Source organism: Scyliorhinus torazame, chromosome 16, assembly GCF_047496885.1.
Source record: "Scyliorhinus torazame isolate Kashiwa2021f chromosome 16, sScyTor2.1, whole genome shotgun sequence".
In the NCBI taxonomy this organism is placed as follows: domain Eukaryota; kingdom Metazoa; phylum Chordata; class Chondrichthyes; order Carcharhiniformes; family Scyliorhinidae; genus Scyliorhinus; species Scyliorhinus torazame.
Genome location: NC_092722.1, coordinates 123595429 through 123615159, shown reverse-complemented (window position 1 = coordinate 123615159; position 19731 = coordinate 123595429). Strand labels below are relative to the sequence as shown.

The 19731-nt window shown below is 49.3% G+C and overlaps 1 protein-coding gene and 1 pseudogene across 1 annotated transcript; one reads left to right on the top strand and one right to left on the bottom strand.

The window, feature by feature from the left end:
- Nucleotides 1-2805: 2805 nt before the first annotated feature.
- Nucleotides 2806-6729, bottom strand: LOC140392406 (interferon-induced protein with tetratricopeptide repeats 5-like). Its single transcript, XM_072477683.1, has 2 exons — nucleotides 6593-6729; nucleotides 2806-4495 (listed from the first exon to the last, which is right to left on the bottom strand). Exons 1-2 carry the CDS (start codon nucleotides 6595-6597, stop codon nucleotides 3019-3021), a joined length of 1482 nt encoding a protein of 493 aa, XP_072333784.1. The 5' UTR covers nucleotides 6598-6729; the 3' UTR covers nucleotides 2806-3018.
- Nucleotides 6730-6739: 10 nt separating this feature from the next.
- LOC140392291 (interferon-induced protein with tetratricopeptide repeats 5-like) lies at nucleotides 6740-17456 on the top strand (annotated as a pseudogene).
- The last annotated feature ends 2275 nt before the right edge of the window (nucleotides 17457-19731 follow it).

The following is a 19731-nucleotide window of genomic DNA, read 5'->3' as shown; positions in this document are numbered from 1 at the left end:
CCCTGTAGGGGATCCCCCCATTAGAGTGGTCCCTGGGGGGGTCTCCCATTACAGGGGTCCCAGGGTGTGTACCCCTATTACAAGGATCCTGGGGCGGTGGGTCGGGACACCCCCGTACTTGGGGTTGGAGGAGGGGCACCCAAGCAATCTCGGGGTGGGGTCTGCTGTGCAGTGGAGGTGGGGTCAGGGCTAATTTGTGGTGGTGGTGGTGTTGGGGTGTGTGGGCGGAGGAGGGGGGGGTGGTCACCGGCCACAGGGACTCGCTGTGAGGCTGTCCACTCAAGTTGACCAATAGCGGGATTCCCTGGAACACTGAATTGCATCCTGCATTAGGACAACAAGGGGATCGTATAACTGGTGCAATTCAGCTCCAGCGAGTGAACGGCGGTGGGACTCTCCGTTTCTGAGACTAAGTGTTGATGCCAGCACAGGATTTGTGGAGTTCTGCGATAGCAAAACTGTCACCAAATCTGGACTGATTCAGCTACTGTTAAGGGGCGAACCACCAGCACCACCTCGAACACAATCGGTTCCAATGAGAAACGGTGCAGGATTCACCGGGTCAGAGATTCACACTCGGGAGGCTGAAAAGTTGCAGCCGCATATCCACACTTCAATTCACAGACACACCATCCCAGCCAACAAGATGGCAGCGAGGAAAGTGGCACCCCGTTATCCGGGCGGCACGCTGGAGACCCTCCTGGATGCGGTGGAAGAGAGGCGGTTCACCCTGTACCCCGGCCCAGGAAGGAGGCTGCCAGCTGTCACCGTCCGCCATGCCTGGGCGCAGGTGGCAGACACGGTCAGCGCTGTGAGGAACAGCATCCGGACCGGCCAGCAGAGTCTAAAACACTGCACAACCTCCTCAGGACGGCAATGGTGAGTAGGCAACATGGTGCCCCTGGCAGTAACCCATGTTGCACACACCCATAACCTCCCCAGCCCACCATGCACACATACCGGCCGCCATGGCTGGGTGCCGTGGCTACTGAGGCCACCAGCTACCCAACAACTGGGCTGCATGTGTCAGACTGTCAAACACTGTCATCTTCTGTTTCCACCCCCCAGGAGAAGGCCGCCTATAACCGCCAGTAGCGGGAGAAAACTATAAGGGTACCATCGGATCTGCGGCACCTCACCATGGCAGAACAGAGGGCCCTGGATGGCGGCCTGGAGGAAAGGGAGGTCTCCAGGGTGGAGGTTGGCCATGGGCAAGGAAGTGAGACCCTGCTGAGTTGCGGTTCTCCATGCCATGTGTGTCAATGTCCCTCCCACCCCCCAACATCACCCCGCACTTGAGTGGGCCATGGATGGCGGCATTTGGCAGAGTGTGGGGTGCAGGGGTGGGTGCACCCGTATGGCCGGTGTCACTTTGTAGAATCAGGGGCCAAGGTGGGTGGTCAGTGGCACCCGCAGCAAGATAGCTACCTTGCAGGGAGCAGCAGAGGCAGTCCGTGACTGGACACCACCCCAGTCCCATGGGAAGGGTCCACACCGGCCACACCACCCATTCTCTGGTCACCCTCCCTCCTCCCGACCCAGTCGGGGTCACCCTCCCTCCATCCGACCCAGTCAGGGCCCCCGCCCCAGCCGGCCTGGCCAGTGTCCGCCCCAGCAGCCTACGGTCGGGCCTCCCTGTGTCCTACCTCCTCTCTGTCTCTCTCATCAGGCAGACCGACGGTGTCACGGTTTTTAAAAGCCCAAGTGAACCGCTCCATCGGGAATTTGGCCCATCGGAGGAAGAGAATCACGGAGGCCCCGGAGATACTGGGTTGGGCCTGCTAATCATATCTAAACCGTGTTTACGGTACGTGCGTTCCGGTCCACATTAACGCTGCTGTCAAGGTGATGGAGAATTGCAATTTGGAGTCAAATCGGTGCCTGCCGTGGATTTCGACATGGGATCCGATTCTCCGCCCAATCACGTTTCATGATTTCAGTGTCAGCCAACGGAGAAATCCGCCTGTAAACTCCCCAAGTGTTTTGCACTAAAGGAGTAAAGAGGCAGGGGCTTATATATTTAAATAATACTGGCTGCTGATGGAACATCATGTAATCTGTGGTGATATCAGTGGAGTGTTTGTGCAGGCTTTTGGAGTTAACCATTTTACCCTGTAGAAGCAACATCTCTTAATGAACCTGGCACTTTGAACCTTATTTTTCCTGCCTCTATTGTGTCTTCCTTTAGCCAGTAGTCTCCCTTTGCAGGTTGTGTACAAGTTACTCCGTGTTGCCAAGATGGAATGTGTTCACCAAATGGTGACAGAGCGTAAACATTACCGACTGTCAGAAATAACCCAGCAATGTTCTGTGGACCCAGGTTCAAATCCCACCACCGCAGATGGTGGAACTTGAATTGAATAAGAATCTGGAATTAAAAGTCTAGTGATGACAATGAAACCATTGTCGATTGTCGTAAACATCATTAATGTCCTTTCGGGAAGGAAATCTGCTGTCCATACCTGGTCTGGCCTACATGTGATTCCAAATCCACAGCAATGTGGTTGAAACTTAATTGCCCCCTCAAGGGGATTTAGGGATGGGTAATAAATGCTGGCCCAGCCTGCGACACCCATGAACGAAAAAGAAAAAAACAAAGTCAGCGTTCACACTGATCAACCACACAAATCAAATCTTAGCCATGCTTTAATTTATTGACAATTTCAACATTCCACTTCTGATTATACAACTGTTTAGAAAATCAACACTGCTGCCATTGTTTTTTATTCTCTTTAACCCCTTTTAACCTATTTTTATCCCTTTAGTCTTCCCTCCTTCTACTTCTTTCAGCAACAACACTTGGGAGACAGAAACAAATATGATTTATATAGTTCATCAGTGGGGTCAATGTTCCTGAATGAAATTCAGAGATTTGAATAATTACAATGAGATTATTTGAAAATTATACACACATGTGTCACATGAACCATTGAAAAAAACCTAAGCAGAATATAAGTGAAGTGGACACCAGGAGCTATCTAGGGATTAGAGAGTGTTCATTCATCTTTCGGCTCAGTGTTAGTTGGGAAAGTCATTGTTGACCGAGATGGAAAGGCGTAATTCACAAAGAGCACTTAGATATTCTTCATTGTCAGGTTCCAACTCCAAGGCTTTTTCAAAGCTTTCAATAGCCTCACGCTTCTCCCCATCCAGTTGGCGCATTAAGCCAAGAACACCATGGGCCTTGCTGTTTCTTGGATTCCTGCGAAGTTGTCTTTCTGATATTGACTCCAAGTTATCACGGCACTTTTTCCTTTCCTTTGAGTTATAATCGACTTTCATTCCTTCAAGGAAATGGATGATGGCGTTTGCTTCTGAGTTCTTCTCCTGCAGTTCAAATAATCCAACATTTAAACATATTTCCTGCTTATTTTCAGGACGTATGCCTTCCAATTTCAGGAGATTATTGTAAATCTCCTCTACATTTTCATATTCTTCATTTAATGTACAGATTCTGGCAAAATCCAGCTGTGCCCTAATAAATGTTAATGGGCGAGGTTCAAAAGCCTTTTTAAAATGATTCTTACACAGTTCAATCAGTTCAGCTCTCTGTTGAAAAGCAGGATCACCAGGTCTTTTGCTACGTGGATTTTTGATCAGTGACAATAGTTTCTTTCTGTAACACACACCTATTTGATGGTGTAAGATCGTAGAGTGTGGGGTCATTTCCAATGCTTTCTTCAACAGCTTCACAGCTTTTTCCACATCTCCTTTTAATCTGTAAAATTTTGCGCCATAACAATGCACATAGGGGAGATTAGGGGACTTCTGCAACCCTTTTTCAACTAATTCTATCGCTTCCTCACTTTGATTGGACTGTTGTAGTTTTAGAGCTAACAGCACCATGGCTTCACCGTGATCTGGATCAAGCTCCAGCACACGTCTAAACTGCTTCATTGATTGAGTGGGTTCACAATTCTCTAGGGTTCCAGAAAATGTTTCAAGACGAGACAGGGCAGTCGCATAGCCGAGATTCCAGTCTGTGTTATCTGGATCTTCCTCCAGAGCCTTTTTAAAACATTCCTTTGCATCTTCATAATATTGAGCTGCAGAAATCAGCAGTGACCAACCCTTCTCCCCGTATACTTCAGGTATCATTGCGGTGTACCGAGAGGCATCAGGAAATTGTTGACAGATCCTCTCCAGTTTGTCGAGGTAGGACTGAGCCTCTGTCAGTTGTCCCATGTGATAATATACCCAGGCATAGTTTCCATAGGTGATGATGATTCTTTCATCAAATTCATCTTCCTGATTCTCCCTCAGAATCTTTTCAGCTTGCTTTAAGTTTTGAATCGCCTCCTCACAGTTTCCTTGCAGACAGTTTACAAAAGCGAGGTGGTTGTAAGACCTGCCTTTATATGTCACACCGGTCTGAATTGAATCTTCCAATCTTTGCTTCATATCATCAAAGTCAATGATATCTCTCTGTGGAGCCCACATGAAGTGGCATTGAAGCTGATCAAGCTCCACTTTCAACAAATCTTTCTGTGTGTTACTGTAAGAGAAACAAAATCATCAAAATCCATCTTCGATTAACTGAACCATTTTCCAGGCCCTCCATCCAGTTTTATTAAATAGGAGCTGTTCCTGACTCTGGGACTCAATGCCCTGATAATTCTGGTCAGACAAAGGTTATTTCAGAAAAACCTCCCAGGAAAATAAAGGGATTTATTTCATAACCTTGTCTGTGCTTACACTTGTCTCCTTTCTGCTGGTTGATGTACCATCTGGTGGACATTTAATCTACTCACAAAATGTACAGTAAATCTCAATCACCTCCATGCTCAATGGGATGAAGAGGAGCTCTGGTTGAAGTACTCAATCTCCTATTGGTTTTGCCCAGTACATTTCCTTCTCATTCTGCTCTGTAGGCCCCTCCTCAGCGAGACTACCTGTAGTCCCAGCATTGGCTCCACTCAAACCAGAGATTGCTGAGTCTACAGAGCTGCAGGCCGGCCGACGGACTGGCCGTTCTCTCAGGTGGGACCTCCTCCCAAGTCTCACCTTAATGCTGTTCCTAGTGCTAAATTTATGCAGAGAAGCAACAAATATCTGGGGTGACCTTTGAACTGGGGTGTGGGAGCAGAGTGGTCCTGTCCCTTCATGATCTCGTACCTTTCTATCTTCTTGAGCCCTATAATTATCTGAGAGCTCTGCATTCATCTCACTCTGACCTTGTCCATCCGCCATTTCACCCCAAGACTTTAACCCAGTGAAACCCTAAATCCCTGAATGCCCACATTAACAATTACCCCCACATATAAACTATCAAAGATTTTTGTCAACCCTCCAAGTACTTCCTTCTTTTCCTTTGAATTCATTAATCACTGGTCACATTCATGTAAAATGCCTTTGGCCTATTTATTACATTATTGGTGCTATATAAATGCAAGTTGGTATCATGGAATCTGAGTTGCACATATACCTACAAAACAACAGTGAATTCACTTCAAAATAATTCACTGATTGTGAAACACTTTGGGACATTCCTGTGGCGTGTAGTAACATGTCACATCAATACTCTTCCTGTTCAATTCACAGAGACTCACTTCATCCCCCTGGGACATCCCAACTCATTCTCTACTCCAGCTGCCTCTTGTTCATGTTATCCCTTCCCCCCTCAATCCTCGCTGTCATTCTTAACCCCTCACCGGGTTCATGGCGGGTTTCTGCTTTCAGTTCAAACTACTACACCTGTCTTCCCCCCCCCCCCCCCCCCACCCTACCACGACCCTCCCTCACACTCAGTCTCTAACTTCAGAAACTACTTTTCCTTCTCCCCACTTTAATCTGGCACTCCTCTGCTACATTCCATATTACATTCACTCCTGTCCATCCCAGGTCAGGCTGTGCTCTCCCTGTGATTTCTCGTTCTGGTTGTTTTAGTTTATTCTGTACAAACGTAAATGCTGAAAATCAGCATTTTACATTAATAAACCCCTCCGAGGTTACGATGGAACACAGAGTAAAACTTTCTCTCTTCAAAGCTGCAAATGACCTGGGGCATTGCAGAATACAAATAGAAAATTCACATGTCACTTTGAAACATCATTAAATTATTATTTGAATTAATACCTAATATGAACCATAACCAGATCATTTTGCCTCATGTCACCTGCCCCATCGCCAGTCTTGCTGCAGCTGGGTACTCTCTAATTCCTCAGGATAAGGAATCAGCATTTCCTGCGATACTGAAACCACCCGCAGGAAGACCTGGGTAATGTCCAGACTAGAGCTGATAAGTGGCAGTAACGAGACACATCATTCTGACTGGAAACTGTACTGCTGTTCCTTCACTGTTTTCAAGCCAAAACTCTGTACTCCCTTCCTAACAGCACTGTGGGTGTCCCTACATGAGACAGACTGCTCAGTTCACAGGGCTCACCGCCAACTTCTCAAGGGCAATTCAAGATGGGGAATCAATGCTGGCCCAGCCAGCAATGCTCATACCCCCAGAACAAAGAGGAAACAAATCCCAGTCCTCTGTGTTTGAACTGCTTTGTAATGTCTGCTATTTTATTCCTGAAAACAGCTCCTTGTTCAACAGTCTACAGGTACATTTCAGGACTACTGTAATTCCAGGGGACCTTACCACATAATGCTGATCGGATGAAAAATGTGTCGAGTTCCTTTCTCAGTTTTAATTCAGCTTCTATAAAGCGATTGAGGAGAGTATTTGTTGTTTGTTTCCAGCTCAGTTTTGCTTTCCTGCAGTGAATTGCTTCAAATAATTTCCGCAATGAGAATTGAAACTGCAACTGGAAAACGTAGCTCTGAAGCAACGTGTCTGAGCAGGAAGGAATGCTGCCAATACAATCACACTGTGCTTTACCACAGAAAGTCAGGTTTGTATAGAAAAGAGTCACTCGGCCCTGAAGAGAATTCCTGTATCCCCTGCATTACACGTACCTGACATTTCACCGTAACCCCCTGGATTACACACCCCTGACATGTGACCGTATCCCCTGGATTACACGCCCCTGACATGTGACCATATAAACCTGGATTACACATCCCTGACATTTGTCCGCATCCCCTGGATTACATGTCCCTGACATGTGTCCATATCCCTTGGATTACATGTCCCAAACATGTGACCATATAGCCATGGATTACATGGGCGGGATTTTCCATCCGCGTTGGCCCGGTAACCAGAGAATCTAGCCCAAGGTCAATGGTTCTTTGTTCTACGGGGCTTGCACGTGCCATCCTTGTGGCAGGCGGGGTGGGAGAATCCAGCCCCATGTCCCTGACATATGGCCGTATTTCCAGGATTACACGTCCCTGACATGTGACTGTATCCCCTGGATTGCACGTCAATGACATGTGACCACATCCGCTGGATTACACGTCCCTGACATGCGACCGTATGCTCTGGGAGCAGGGGCCTGGGAAGTTGGCACCCAGGGACCAGAGATGGAGGCAGCCAGCTGTTTACCTCGGTCCATGGCCCTCGATGCCCCTGGCTACCATCCTCTGGAATCTCTGGGGCCAGAGGACCCCAGCTCACTTGTCGACGGCACATACCGCCCTGTCCTGTGTGCTGACCCTGAGGCGAGGCCTCATCAGGTGGGACTCGGGGGAGCTGGTGGCGACCGTCACCACTCCATGGGACAGGTCCGGGTTGGCACTCAGTGCCCCCTCCGCCAGGTCGGTGCCACAGGGCCCTGGGGTTCACCTTGGGATGGATGGGCAGCTAATTCATGCCCCGGCTGCCCCTGCTTCATCTGGCTCTGCCAGCCCTGGCGCTTCCCCATGGTTCACGCCATCATGTCAATGCCCTCGGCACTGGGACATGGTCTGCAGAGCATCGGCAATGCCCACCTGCAACTGGGACAAGCTCCACAGCGCCTCGGCCATTCCCATTTGAAAGTGGGACAAGTCCCGCAGAACCACATCAAGGTCAGCCTGGTACTGGGTCTCATCCCCCAGTGAGGCAGACATACTGCCGAGACCCTCAGCCATGGCAGTCATCGACTGCGCAACGCCTTGGACACCTTCACTCATGGTGCCAACGTCGTGCACCAGACTCTCCACTGTGGTCACCACCCTAACAGTGTTGGCCTCGGTGCCACTCATTGCCGGCGCTATTTCCGTCGCCCGTAGCCTCTGGGTCTCCTCCAAGCAGCTATGGATCTGCTTGAGTGACGCTGACACCTCCCTCTGAATGTCCCGGCCGCTCCCTATCATCTCCATCAGCTCCGGGTAACCCACTTCCAGAGCTCAGCATTAGGCTGGGACCCAGCTGAGTCCTGGGATCCGACAGCTGTCTCGCCTGGCGGTTCCTGCCTCCACCTGATGTACATCAGCAGCTGTGTGGTGCTCACCAGATGTGCCCCAGAAGCCTAACCACTAACATTTCCCACCGAGGTGTGTGTATCTGCACTGGCCAAGGGTGGGGATGACAGCTGTGCCCGGCTTTACCAGTTGCATCCTCGAAGCTCTCCTCTGAGGTGTTCTCGGCTGCTGAACCTGCGGAAGAATGGACATGTTGTCAGCGGGAGGGATGGATCGGTCAGTAAGGAAATCACTACTCACATTTGACAGGTCCTCCGGGTGGAGCCTGGTGGTTCCTCACCTCTGCTTCATTCCCCAACCTCCGCGTTGGTGACTGTCCTGTCCACGGCCACACCAGTCACCTCCAGGGCACCTCGAAAAGGAGGTGAGGATTCTCAAGCCCGGCAGCCCACCGCTAGTCTGGGCCCTCTCCCACTGATTAAGGGAGAGCTTTTCCTGAGGGGACACAAAGAAGGGCATCGTTAGCCACATGTGTGATTCATAGTTCTGGGGGGAGATGTGAAGGGAGTGCTGGGATGGAGCAAGGATTGAAGGAGGAGGGGGATTGAGGGGGGGTTGTGGGTCACCTGGGGTGATGCTCCCTTGAGGGTGGGACATTGATATATACTCACTCGTGTTACCCGGTGTAGGTCGTTGACCTTCTCCCGACACTGGAGGCCAGTCCTCCTGGTCACACTGCCCGAGCTGACTTCTGCCGCCATCTCGCCCCAGGCAGCACTGGCTGCCTTGCAGCTCACCCTCTGGGACCCTCGGGGGAACAGGACATTCCACCCGGCCCTCACCATGTCCAAGAGCCTCCCGAAGGTCAGCATTCCCGAATCCTGGGGCTGGTCTCCTCAGCACCATTGTTGCGAGCTGGCTTGGGTTGGCTGAGCAAGTGCACCTTAAGTGCTGCTCGACCCTGTTCGCAGGTGGCTGGCTGAGTGCAGTCCTGGGAAATTGGCTGGCGAGCCTGCATTCGTGGCAAGAAGCCCGCGAGGCCTAGTTAAGTGGATCAATTAACGTTGAATAGCGTTGCCGGCCTCGCCATGCCGAGCGCCGGCAAACCCGCAACAATTCCCGCTCGCGACAACACTTGGAAATTCTTCCAGAGAATCACTGCCAAAGTGTCTGAGCAGGAAGGACTGCTGCCAATACCGTCACATTGGGCGTGATTGTCCTTCCAGCGACGCCGTAATCATGCAACATTATTGGGGCGGAAATTGCGTGTGAGGTGAATAATATGACTGGTGGCAGGTGCCCAACAGAATGCCATGCTCCGATGCCTTGACAACGTCAGAAATGCGTTCGACTCCGCAAGCACAGTAAACGCCGTTGGCATATCATTACTGGGACCGAGCCGGTATTCTCTGGGGCTTCTGCAATGTGCTGCTCTCACCGGGGGAGTTACTGATGGCGAGTTTCACTTATGGTTTTAAAATTCAGTACACAGACGCCGTGGCTGCTGAGGGAGAGAGAGGACATAGACCATTCAGAGGCATGACCATGGGCTGCCTATCCTGCTACTAGCAGGGGGTGGGGTGCATTAGCCAGGGCCGAGGGAGCAGGAATACCTCTCAGGATCTGACCAGGGGAATATTGGGTCTCCCTTGTTCTGTTTTAACCCTTGTCAATTGCACGGCTGTCCTCCTGCATGTGGCTGATGATGCCCTCTCTGTGTCTCCTCAGGAAAAGCTGTCCCACAATCGGCGGGTACATTGGGTGCAGGTGACAGGTGTGAGCGAGCACTCAGCAGACAGGAAGGGGTCAGATTATGGCATTGACTGAGGAGCACTGGCACTCAGCTTTCTGTGGGGTCCTTGACAGTGATCCGCACAGTACCAACACCCTTGAATAATGTTACGCACAACCTGGGAGGTGACCTTTTGGGGTGGTGGGTGGTTAAGGTATTGGTGATGGACCAGACCACGTCCTATGTGAAGCGGACGAGTACAAGGGCTTCCCTGGCCCTCTGGGCTTGCCGGACACTCACCATTGCAGCCCATCCTGTAGCCTCCGGCAGGTCCTCCGACTCCTCCCTGGGCTCGTCCTCCAACCCCTGCTGGTCCGGTGCCGCTTAATCATCCTCGTCCTCCTCGGAGGTGGCCAAATGCTCTTCATCAACAGCCTCCATCTCGTCTCTCCGCTGCTGTGCGAGGTTGTGGAGGACCACCACAAAGTGGGCGACCCTCCGGGTGGTGTACTGGACTGCATCACCACAGCGGTCGAGGCATGAGCTCCGCCATCTTGAGGAGTCTGATGTACCGCTCAATCATAGCCTGGGTGTGCCGGGGTGTGTTCTGTGAGGATGGTGATGGGGTTGAGTCCTGTCATGTAGGCGAAGTATTGTACTGCCCAAAAAACTGCGAGCAGGTGCCTTTTACAGGCAGAAAATCCTTGCTCCACATGGTCTAACACACATGAGGCGTATGCTATGGGGCGTAATTGGTCATGGCGTTCCTGGAGGACAGCACAGCTGAAAGGGAGTCGGTCGGTGCTTGCAACTTCGATTGCATATGGGGAAAGTGGATCTCGGACCTGTAGTGCGGGGGCTGTGCTGAGTGCTCTTTTTAAAGCGTCCACGGCATCTGTATGCTGTGGAAGCCATTCCCAAGGTGCCTGCTTCTTGAGAAGGTCAGATTGGGGCGCTGCTTTAGTGGCAAAACCATCAATATGGTTTCGGCAGAAGCCAACCAGTCCTAAAAATGACCGGAGGGCTGAGACATTGTGGGGGATGGGCAATTTGACGATCGAGTCAATTCTCTTTTGCTTGATCTCGCGTTTAACATGAGTGATCACTGTTCGTAAGTAAATCACTCTTTCTTTCAAAATCTGGGGCCTTCTTGGGGTTGACTTTACAACCAATTTCTTTTAGGAGTGCTAGAGGTTCGGCGAGAAGCGAAATGTGCTCTCCCTTTGTGCCTATTTGTAATAACAAGTCGTCTACAGACTGGACCAGACAATCGGGGCGGGAACATTTTGCTAAACCATTTGCCAGCTGTCAGTGGAAAATGGAGGGGGAGTTGTGGAAGCCTTGTGGGAGGCATGTCCACGTGTACTGTTGCCCTTGGAATGTAAAGACAAATTTGTACTGGCACGCTTTAGCCAATGGAATGGACCAAAAGCCATTACTAATGTCCAAAACCGAATTTTTTTTTGACTGGAGTCCCTGTTTGAGCATGGTCTCGGGACTCGTGGCTATGGTGGGGGCTGCTGCTGAGGTTACTTTGTTCAATTCCCGGTAATCAATGGTCAGTCGCCATGATCCATCCGGTTTTGTGACGGGCCAAATTGGTGCGTTGTTTGTGGAGGCTACTGATCTGAGTACACCTCGATCCAACAAACTCTCTATTACTTTGGAGATTTCTCCCTCTGCTTCCTGGGGAAATCCGTACTGCTTCTGGGGTTTAAGGTCGGGACCTGTAATGTTCACAAAGCCAGCCAAATTGCCACAGTCATGCTGCTTTATGTTCCTGCAGGACTGCTCTAACCTGTTTGTCTGCACTCATGGCTCGAGGGTCGAACCAGAAGTCTCCTACTGAGCTAATCCTACTGTGAGCGTGGTGGGGGCTCGTGCTGCCTTTGCCATTTTCCAAACACACTTGTTAACTGGGTCAAAAGAAAGGTTACGGGAGCTCATGAAATCGATCCCAAGGATATGTTCTGCTGTCTGGGGCAGATCAACCAAAACTACGCGGTGCTTTGTCGTGTTGTTCCCTATTTGTATTGCGACAGGGGCTGCGATGTGTCCCTATTGTAAATGGCCTGTAAAACCGCTGAGTGTGATGGTGTCTGTTGTGGGCCACGTGTCTCACTGAAACATCATGGAGGAATTGAGTGTGGTGCGGGACCCTCCTGTGTCCCAAAGGAATTCTACGGGTTGTCCCCAGACTTTGCCTGCCACTACCGGTCTACCGGACTTGTCACAAAGGGTGTCGCAGACCCAAGTTGTGCAGCCCGAACACCGTCAGTCGGTGCCGTTCATGTCTGCATTCTCTGAACGGGCGCTAACGCTATGGATCAGCTTTGCCCTATTCCTGTTTAGGGTGCCTGTCTGTTGGCTTCTCCGCTGCTTTTTGGGCGCGTTGCACTCTCGTGCAAAGTGTCCTAGCTGTCCACAGTTGTAACATTCCTGAGGTTTGGGCTGGGGTTGGCTGTTCCTGCCCTCATTTACCCATGCGGGGTTCTGGTGTGCTTTTACTGGGTTAATCTCTGCCTGCCCTTCATCGGGTGTTATAAATGGGGTTTTGCCTGCAATTGATTGTTCCCACGCGCGGGACAATCTCTTCAAAACCCATTTTTTATTGTGGGCCTCACCTGAGGTGTCATAATTTGCGCAAGCTTTTCGTCCTGCGTCTGTGGAGTGGGAGACTAGAATTTGGGTCCATTTGGCCATATTATCTGGGGACAAATGGGCGCGGGCTAACTCTCCGAAAACTGCGGTGCAGTGTATCCACAAGCATCTAGCAAACGCTGTGGGGTGCTCTGTCTTCTATTACCTACACTTATTTAGGCCTTCTACAGGGACTACTCTGTTAAAACCGATTACACCAAGGATCGCTGTATGCATCTCTTGGAGTGCGCCTCCTCCTACATTCTGGGGGTCGGGAAGGGCTGCCATGACTGAAGAGTCGAGGCTTAAAACTGTGAGCTTCACTTGCTCCTTTTCGTCCAGGCCGTACATGGTAGCCTGCTGTTTGACTTTCGCGAAAAATTGCTGGGGGTCTGAAGTCGGAAGGAACGGTGTAATTTTTCCAATCGCGTCCCGTAATTGGGTCATGGTTAATGGGGTTGTGTAAAGGAAATCTGCTTCTCCTTCTCCTGCGGCCCTGCGGTGTGTGGTTACAGGGTTCATGGGGGGGTGTTCTGCCTGTTCAGTTGGGGGTTGGGGCGCTTTCCTTTTCTGGAGTTTTTACTGCGTACATGTCCCATGTACATATCTATGGGCAGTCTCATTTAATTCCTGCCAGTCGGGGCCGTTTTCCTGATCTAATTCGGGGCCGAATGTACTTTGAAATCCATTTTGAACAGAATTGCAATTCTGCAGTTTGCTTCCGGCACTTTGCGTGGTCTACAGAGCTCTGCCTTTGTTCCGTCGTGGAAGTATGAAGTGCTTGTAGGGCTGCTTTCAGATCGTTGCACTGTTTCTGCAATTTCTCCACTTGCTGTTCTGTCTCTTGTCTTACCAAGACCGCATGTTGCGTGTCCTGGTAGGCCTTATCATATTGCGTCTGAAAACTGTTCAAATGCGCGAGACAAGACTGATGTGCCCACTTGGCATCATCCACCTCTCTGTCCCTTGTGCTAACTGCTCTTTTAAATCTCTATTCTCCTTCTCTACCTCACTCACATCTACCTCACTAGTTCTGTCTGTCTCCTATATCTCTCTACGGAGCGTCCTAACGACCTCCTCTGTGCCTCGCAATTGTGCCAAACAGGACACGATTGCCATCGGCTTGCGAGCATTCCCTAAGCTCTTCTTGTGGATCTCTGACAGTTTCTCCCTCCAAGTATGTCCTATACTTCCGGTTCCTGTTTCCTCATTATCGCAGAATTCACTACAAAAGGGCCATCCTTTCCCTTTGAGATATTTCCTGATCTCATCTTCCCAAACGGGACACTGTCCTACTCTACTGGTCGCTGCGACCTCGAATTCCTGGAGGTTCAAAAGCCATTCGATTGCCTTCATTGCCATTCTCTCTATCTCGGTTCTCTACTGAATCTGGAACAAGGGGTGATAAAGTGGTGATGTAAACACGGGTACGGCTTACGCTACTTTCCGGCCTACAAAACTCCCGCCAGTTTTACGCAACAAAATCTCTCAGGTTTACCTTATATCCCTGTTAGTACGCATACATTAACACACTTCTGAATCTCAGAGGCTAAATCAGTACTGTCCTTACGCTTGTGGTTTTTCTGTTTCCAATTGGATTCTCAATTCAAATTTGGGTTCTCTCGGAGTGGTTAGGCCACTTCTAAGTCGAGTCCCTCCGGAGTTGCCAGTAAATGTTGCTGATTGGCTGTTTGACTTTTAATTTGGCTCTGTTTAATTACGTTTGCTCAAGAGTCGCCAGGTATCTTTCGACACCGCCACAAGGTTCAGAACCGAATACTGATCAAAGACTCGATACACCAGTTAGGAAGTTCAAAAGCAATGCTCATTTATTTACACACAGTCAAATCTACTCATGCATAAACTCTACAAACTAAACTACCACTATTACTAAAGCCTATACTTAGCTTTGGGTGCCCACTCAGTCAGAGGAACAATGGCCGTTGCTCGGTTCTGAGGCTGGTGCATTGAGCTGTTTACAGTATAGCAACTAGGAGCGTCTATCTCGTAGCTTGCGTTGGCTTGGAACTTACTTGGTCTGGTGTAGCTGCTAGGCTGGTCTCTCTCTTCGCTGAGAGCCAAAGCCAAAGAAGAAAGATTCTCCCTTGGGGCATACCTTTTATACTAAAAAGGGCTTTGCGCGCTTTTGGGCGTGCCTTGAACTTTGCCTCAATTAATTGGGCCTTTCCCAATCATTCGTATCGATCTTCCTCCAATAGAGGGGTGGTTCCCTGATTGCTGGGCGTGTCCTAGGTGACTGTTGGTCTGCTTTGTTTTAGTCTCTTCTGGCGCCTGGGTATCTGCCTTAACATTGTGTATCTAAATGTATCTAAATGGCTCATTCGTATGTAGATGGCTTAGCAGTTTCTGTCCTGTCTGAGAGCTTAAGGTTCTAATCAAAAGACAGACCTTGCACCTGCTCGTTTCTTAGTATTGTCCAATTTTCCCTGCATTCTTTGCAAGTGTCCATTTTGTAATCGAGACATGGCCATCCCTGATGGCTACAGTCCCACCTGAGAGAGCAGCCAGTCCATCGGCAGGCCAACAGCTCTGTAGACTCAGCAGTGTCAGGTTTCTGTGGAGCCAATGCTGGGTCTTGGTGAGGAGGGGCCTACAGAGCAGAATACGAAGGAGGTGTACTTGGCAAAACCAATAGGAGATTGAGTACTTTAGCTCCAGCTTCCTTTCATCCCATTGCACATTGAGGTGGTTAAAATTTACTGTACATTTTGTGAGAGGTTTAACCTTCACCAGATAATACATCAATCAGCAGAAAAAATGCAAGTTTCAGAACAGACAAGGTTATGAAGTAAATCCCTTTATTTTGCTGGGAGGTTTTTCTGAGATAATCATTGTGTGACCAGAGATTTCAGGGTCATTGTGTCTCAGAGTCAGGAACATCTCTAAGATAATAAAACTGGATGGAGGGGCTTGAAAATGGTTCAGTTAATCCGAGATGGACTTTGATGATTTTTTTTATCTCTTGCAGTGACGAAGAGAAGGATTTGTTGAAAGTGAAGCTTGAACAGCTTCAATGTCACTTCACATGGGGGCCACAGAAAGACAACATTAACTTGGATGACATGAAGCAAAGATTGGAAGATTCAGACGAATGTGAAATATCAAGGCAGGTTTTACAACCAACTCGCTTTTGTAAACTGTTTGCAAGGAAACTGTGAGGAGGCGATTCAAAACTTAAAGGAAGCTGAAAAGAATCTGAGGGAGAATCATGAAGAAGAATTTAATAAAAGAATCATCATCACCTATGGAAACTATGCCTGGGTATCTTATCACATGGGACAACTGACAGAGGCTCAGTCCTACCTCGACAAACTGGAGAAGATCTATAAACAATTTCCTGAAGCCACTCAGTACACAGCAATGATACCTGAAGTATACGGGGAGAAGGGTTGGTCCCTGTTGAAATCTGCTGCTAAATATTATGAAGAAGCAAAGGAATGTTTCAAAAAGGCTTTGGAGGAAGATCCGGATAATGTTGAATGGAATGTTGGCTATGCGATTGTTCTGTCTCGTCTGGAAACATTTTCTGGAACCCCAGAGAATTGTGAACCCACTCAATCAATGAAGCAGTTTAGACGTGTGCTGGAGCTTGATCCAGATCATGGTGAAGCCATGGTGCTGTTAGCTCTAAGACTACACAAATTCAATCAAAGTGAGGATGCAATGGAATTAGTTGAAAAAGCGTTGCAGAAGTCCCCTGATCTCCCACATGTGCTTCGCTATGCAGCAAAATTTTACAGATTAAAAGGAGATGTGGAAAAAGCGGTGGAGCTGTTGAAGAAAGGATTGGAAATGACCCCACACTCTACGATCTTACACCATCAAATAGGTGTGTGTTACAGAAAGAAACTATTGTCACTGATCAAAAATCCACGTAGCAAAAGACCTGGTGACCCTGCTTTTCAACAGAGAGCTGAACTGATTGAACTGTGTAAGAACCATTTTAAAAAGGCTTTTGAACCTCGCCCATTAACATTTGTCAGGGCACAGCTGGATTTTGCCAGAATCTGTACATTAAATGAAGAATATGAAAATGTCGAGAAGATTTACAATAATCTCCTGAAATTGGAAGGTATACGTCCTGAAAATAAGCAGGAAATATGTTTAGATGTTGGATTATTTGAACTGCGTGATAAGAAATCGGAATCAAACGCCATCATACATTTTCTTGAAGGAATGAAAGTCAATTCTAACTCAACGGAAGGAAAAAGGTGCCGTGATAACTTGGAGTCAATATCAGAAAGACAACTTCGCAGGAATCCAAGAAACAGCAAGGCCCATGGTGTTCTTGGCGTAATGCACCAACTGGATGGGGAGAAGCGTGAGGCTGTTGAAAGCTTTGAAAAAGCCTTGGAGTTGGAACCTGACAATGAAGAATATCTAAGTGCTCTTTGTGAATTACGCCTTTCCATCTCGGACAACAATGACTTTCCCAACTAACACTGAACCGAAAGATGAATTAACACTCTCTAATCCCTAGATAGCTCCTGGTGTCCACTTCACTTATATTCTGCTTTGGTTTATCTAATGGTGCATGTTACATGTGTGAACAATTTTCAAATAATCTCATTATAATTATTCTAAATCTCTGTGCTTCATTCAGGAACATTGACCCCACTGGTGAACTAAACAAATAATATTTATTCTGTTCTCCCAAGAGTTGTTTTTCTGTGTGGAAAGGTGGAGAGGGAGGGAAGACGAAAGGATATACAAATAGGTAAAAATAGGCTAAAAAGAATAAAAAACAGCAGCAGGTATTGATTTTCGAAACAGAGATTTCAATTGTATAATCAGAAGTTGAATGTTGAAATAGCCAATAAAATGAAAGCATGGCTAAGATTTGATTTGTGTGGTTCATCTATGTGAATGCGACAGTTTAGTTAGTACAGAACACGGTGGGGATAAAATCTTCTGGATAATTTCTGACAGTCAGTAATGTTTACGCTCTGTCACCATTTGGTGAACACATTTTATCTTGGCAACACAGAGTAACTTGTACACAACCTGCAAACGGAGACTGCTGGCTAAAGGAAGACATAATCGAGGCAAGAAAAATGAATGAATATAAAATGCGATTAAAATTTATTCCTGTTATATTTTTGTTGTTCGCCGCAAAGAGGAAAAGAAGTAGAGGTGCCACACTCTACGCTTGTAATACGCAATGCTGGGCTTACTAAGAGATGATGCTTCTGCAGTGTAACATGGTTAACTCCAATCGCCTGCACAAACACACTGCTGACATCACTACAGATCACTTGATGTTCCACAAGCAGGCAGTGTTATTTGAATAGGTAACCCCCTCCCTCTTTACTCCTTTAGTGCAAACAACTTTTCTTTTACACACTTCAACAACAGACCCAACTAAATATTACATTGCACCAATATGATACCTATACGTATATACATTAATAAGACAGTCTCTTGGGAGGATGCCAGTCTCTTTTAGGTAATATTTGATTTCTGGAATCTGGGGCGAGATTCTCCGACACCCCGCTGGGCCGGAGAATCGCCGGGGCCGTCGTGAATCCCACCCCGACGCCAGCTGCCGGATTCTCCGGTGCCGTTTTTTTGGCGGGGGCGGGAATGACGCTGCGCCAATCAGGGGCCGTTGGCAGCGGCCCCCCCCGGCGATTCTCCGCCCCGCGATGGGCTGAGGGGCCGCCTGTTCTTGGCCAGTCCCGCCGCCGTAAATTAGACCAGCTCCTTACTGGTGGGACCTGGCTCTGCGGGCGGCCTCCGGAGTCCTCGGGGGGCGCGGGAGAATCTAGCCCCGGGGTGGTCCCCACAGTGGTCTGGCCCGCGATCGGGGCCCACCGATCCGCGGGCGGGCCTGTGCCGTGGGGGCACTCTTTCCCATCTCGCCGGCCGGTGTGACGTTCCGCCATGGCCGGCACAGAAAAGAACCCCCCTGCGCATGCGCTGGGATGACGCCAGTACACCCTGGTGCTCCCGCGCATGCGCCAACTCGCGCCGGCCAGCAGAGGCCCTTCAGCAGCGGTTGGCGTGGTGCCAAGCCCTTCGGTGCTGGCTGGCACGGCACCAACCTCGCTGCCACCGGCCTAGACCCTGAAGGTGCTGAGGATTCCGCACCTTCCGGGCGGCCCGGCGCCGGAGTGGTTCACGCCACTCCTCGGAGCCGGTATGGCCCGCCCCGCCGGACAGCGGAGAATCCCGCCCCTGGCTTTTCAAAATCGCCGAAGTGCCTTCCGCTTCACTTGTTGGTGGTACTTTTTGTGAAACGAACTCGCTATCTGTCTCTGTCAGTACTGAAGATTCTGCAGGGACAGATGCTGTACTTTCCCCTGTAGTAGATCTCAATTCCGTCACATCACTGTCCATACATTCCGAGGTGAATACAACTGGTGAAGGTTCAGTCCATTCACTTTGTGAACCTAGTAATTGGTCAACATGATGTCACCAAACTCTTTCATCATCTGGCTGTATGGTGTAAAATATCGGACCTGCCTTTGCTCGGATGATGGCTGGTGTCCGTTTTTCACTTGTTGTATAGCTCCAACAATGCCAAAATTGGCGCTGGACTCTCACTTATTCCAGGACCTGTGAGGGGCGAGAAGTGGCAGCAGGTAAAACGCCCAACTCCCGCGGTAAAAACGGCCAGAGAATGGCCGGGTCCGTGACTGCGCATGCGCAAAGCGACGAGCTGCAGCGGTCGCGCCGTACAACATGACACCTGCCATGCACGGACCCGACTTGCCAAATACAGCCCCACAGGCCACCCCCTGGACACCGCCTGGTCACCCCACCAGTCCCCCCAGCCCTCGCGGAAGCCATGCTAAATTACCCTCAGTGTCCAAAAAGATCAGGAGAGGTTATTGGGTTCGGGGGATAGGGTGGAAGTGAGTGCCTAAGTGGGTCACTGTAGACTCGATGGGCTGAATGGCCTCCTTCTGCACTGTATGTTCTATGTCTATGTCTGAACAAGGCTGGAATGTTAAAAGCTACTGCAAATGCTGGAATCTGAAACAAAAACAGAACATACTGGACAATCTCAGCAGGTCTGACAGCATCTGTGGAGAGAGAAGGGAGCTAACGTTTCGATCCTGGATGACTATTTGACAAAGCTAGAGAGAACTGGATAA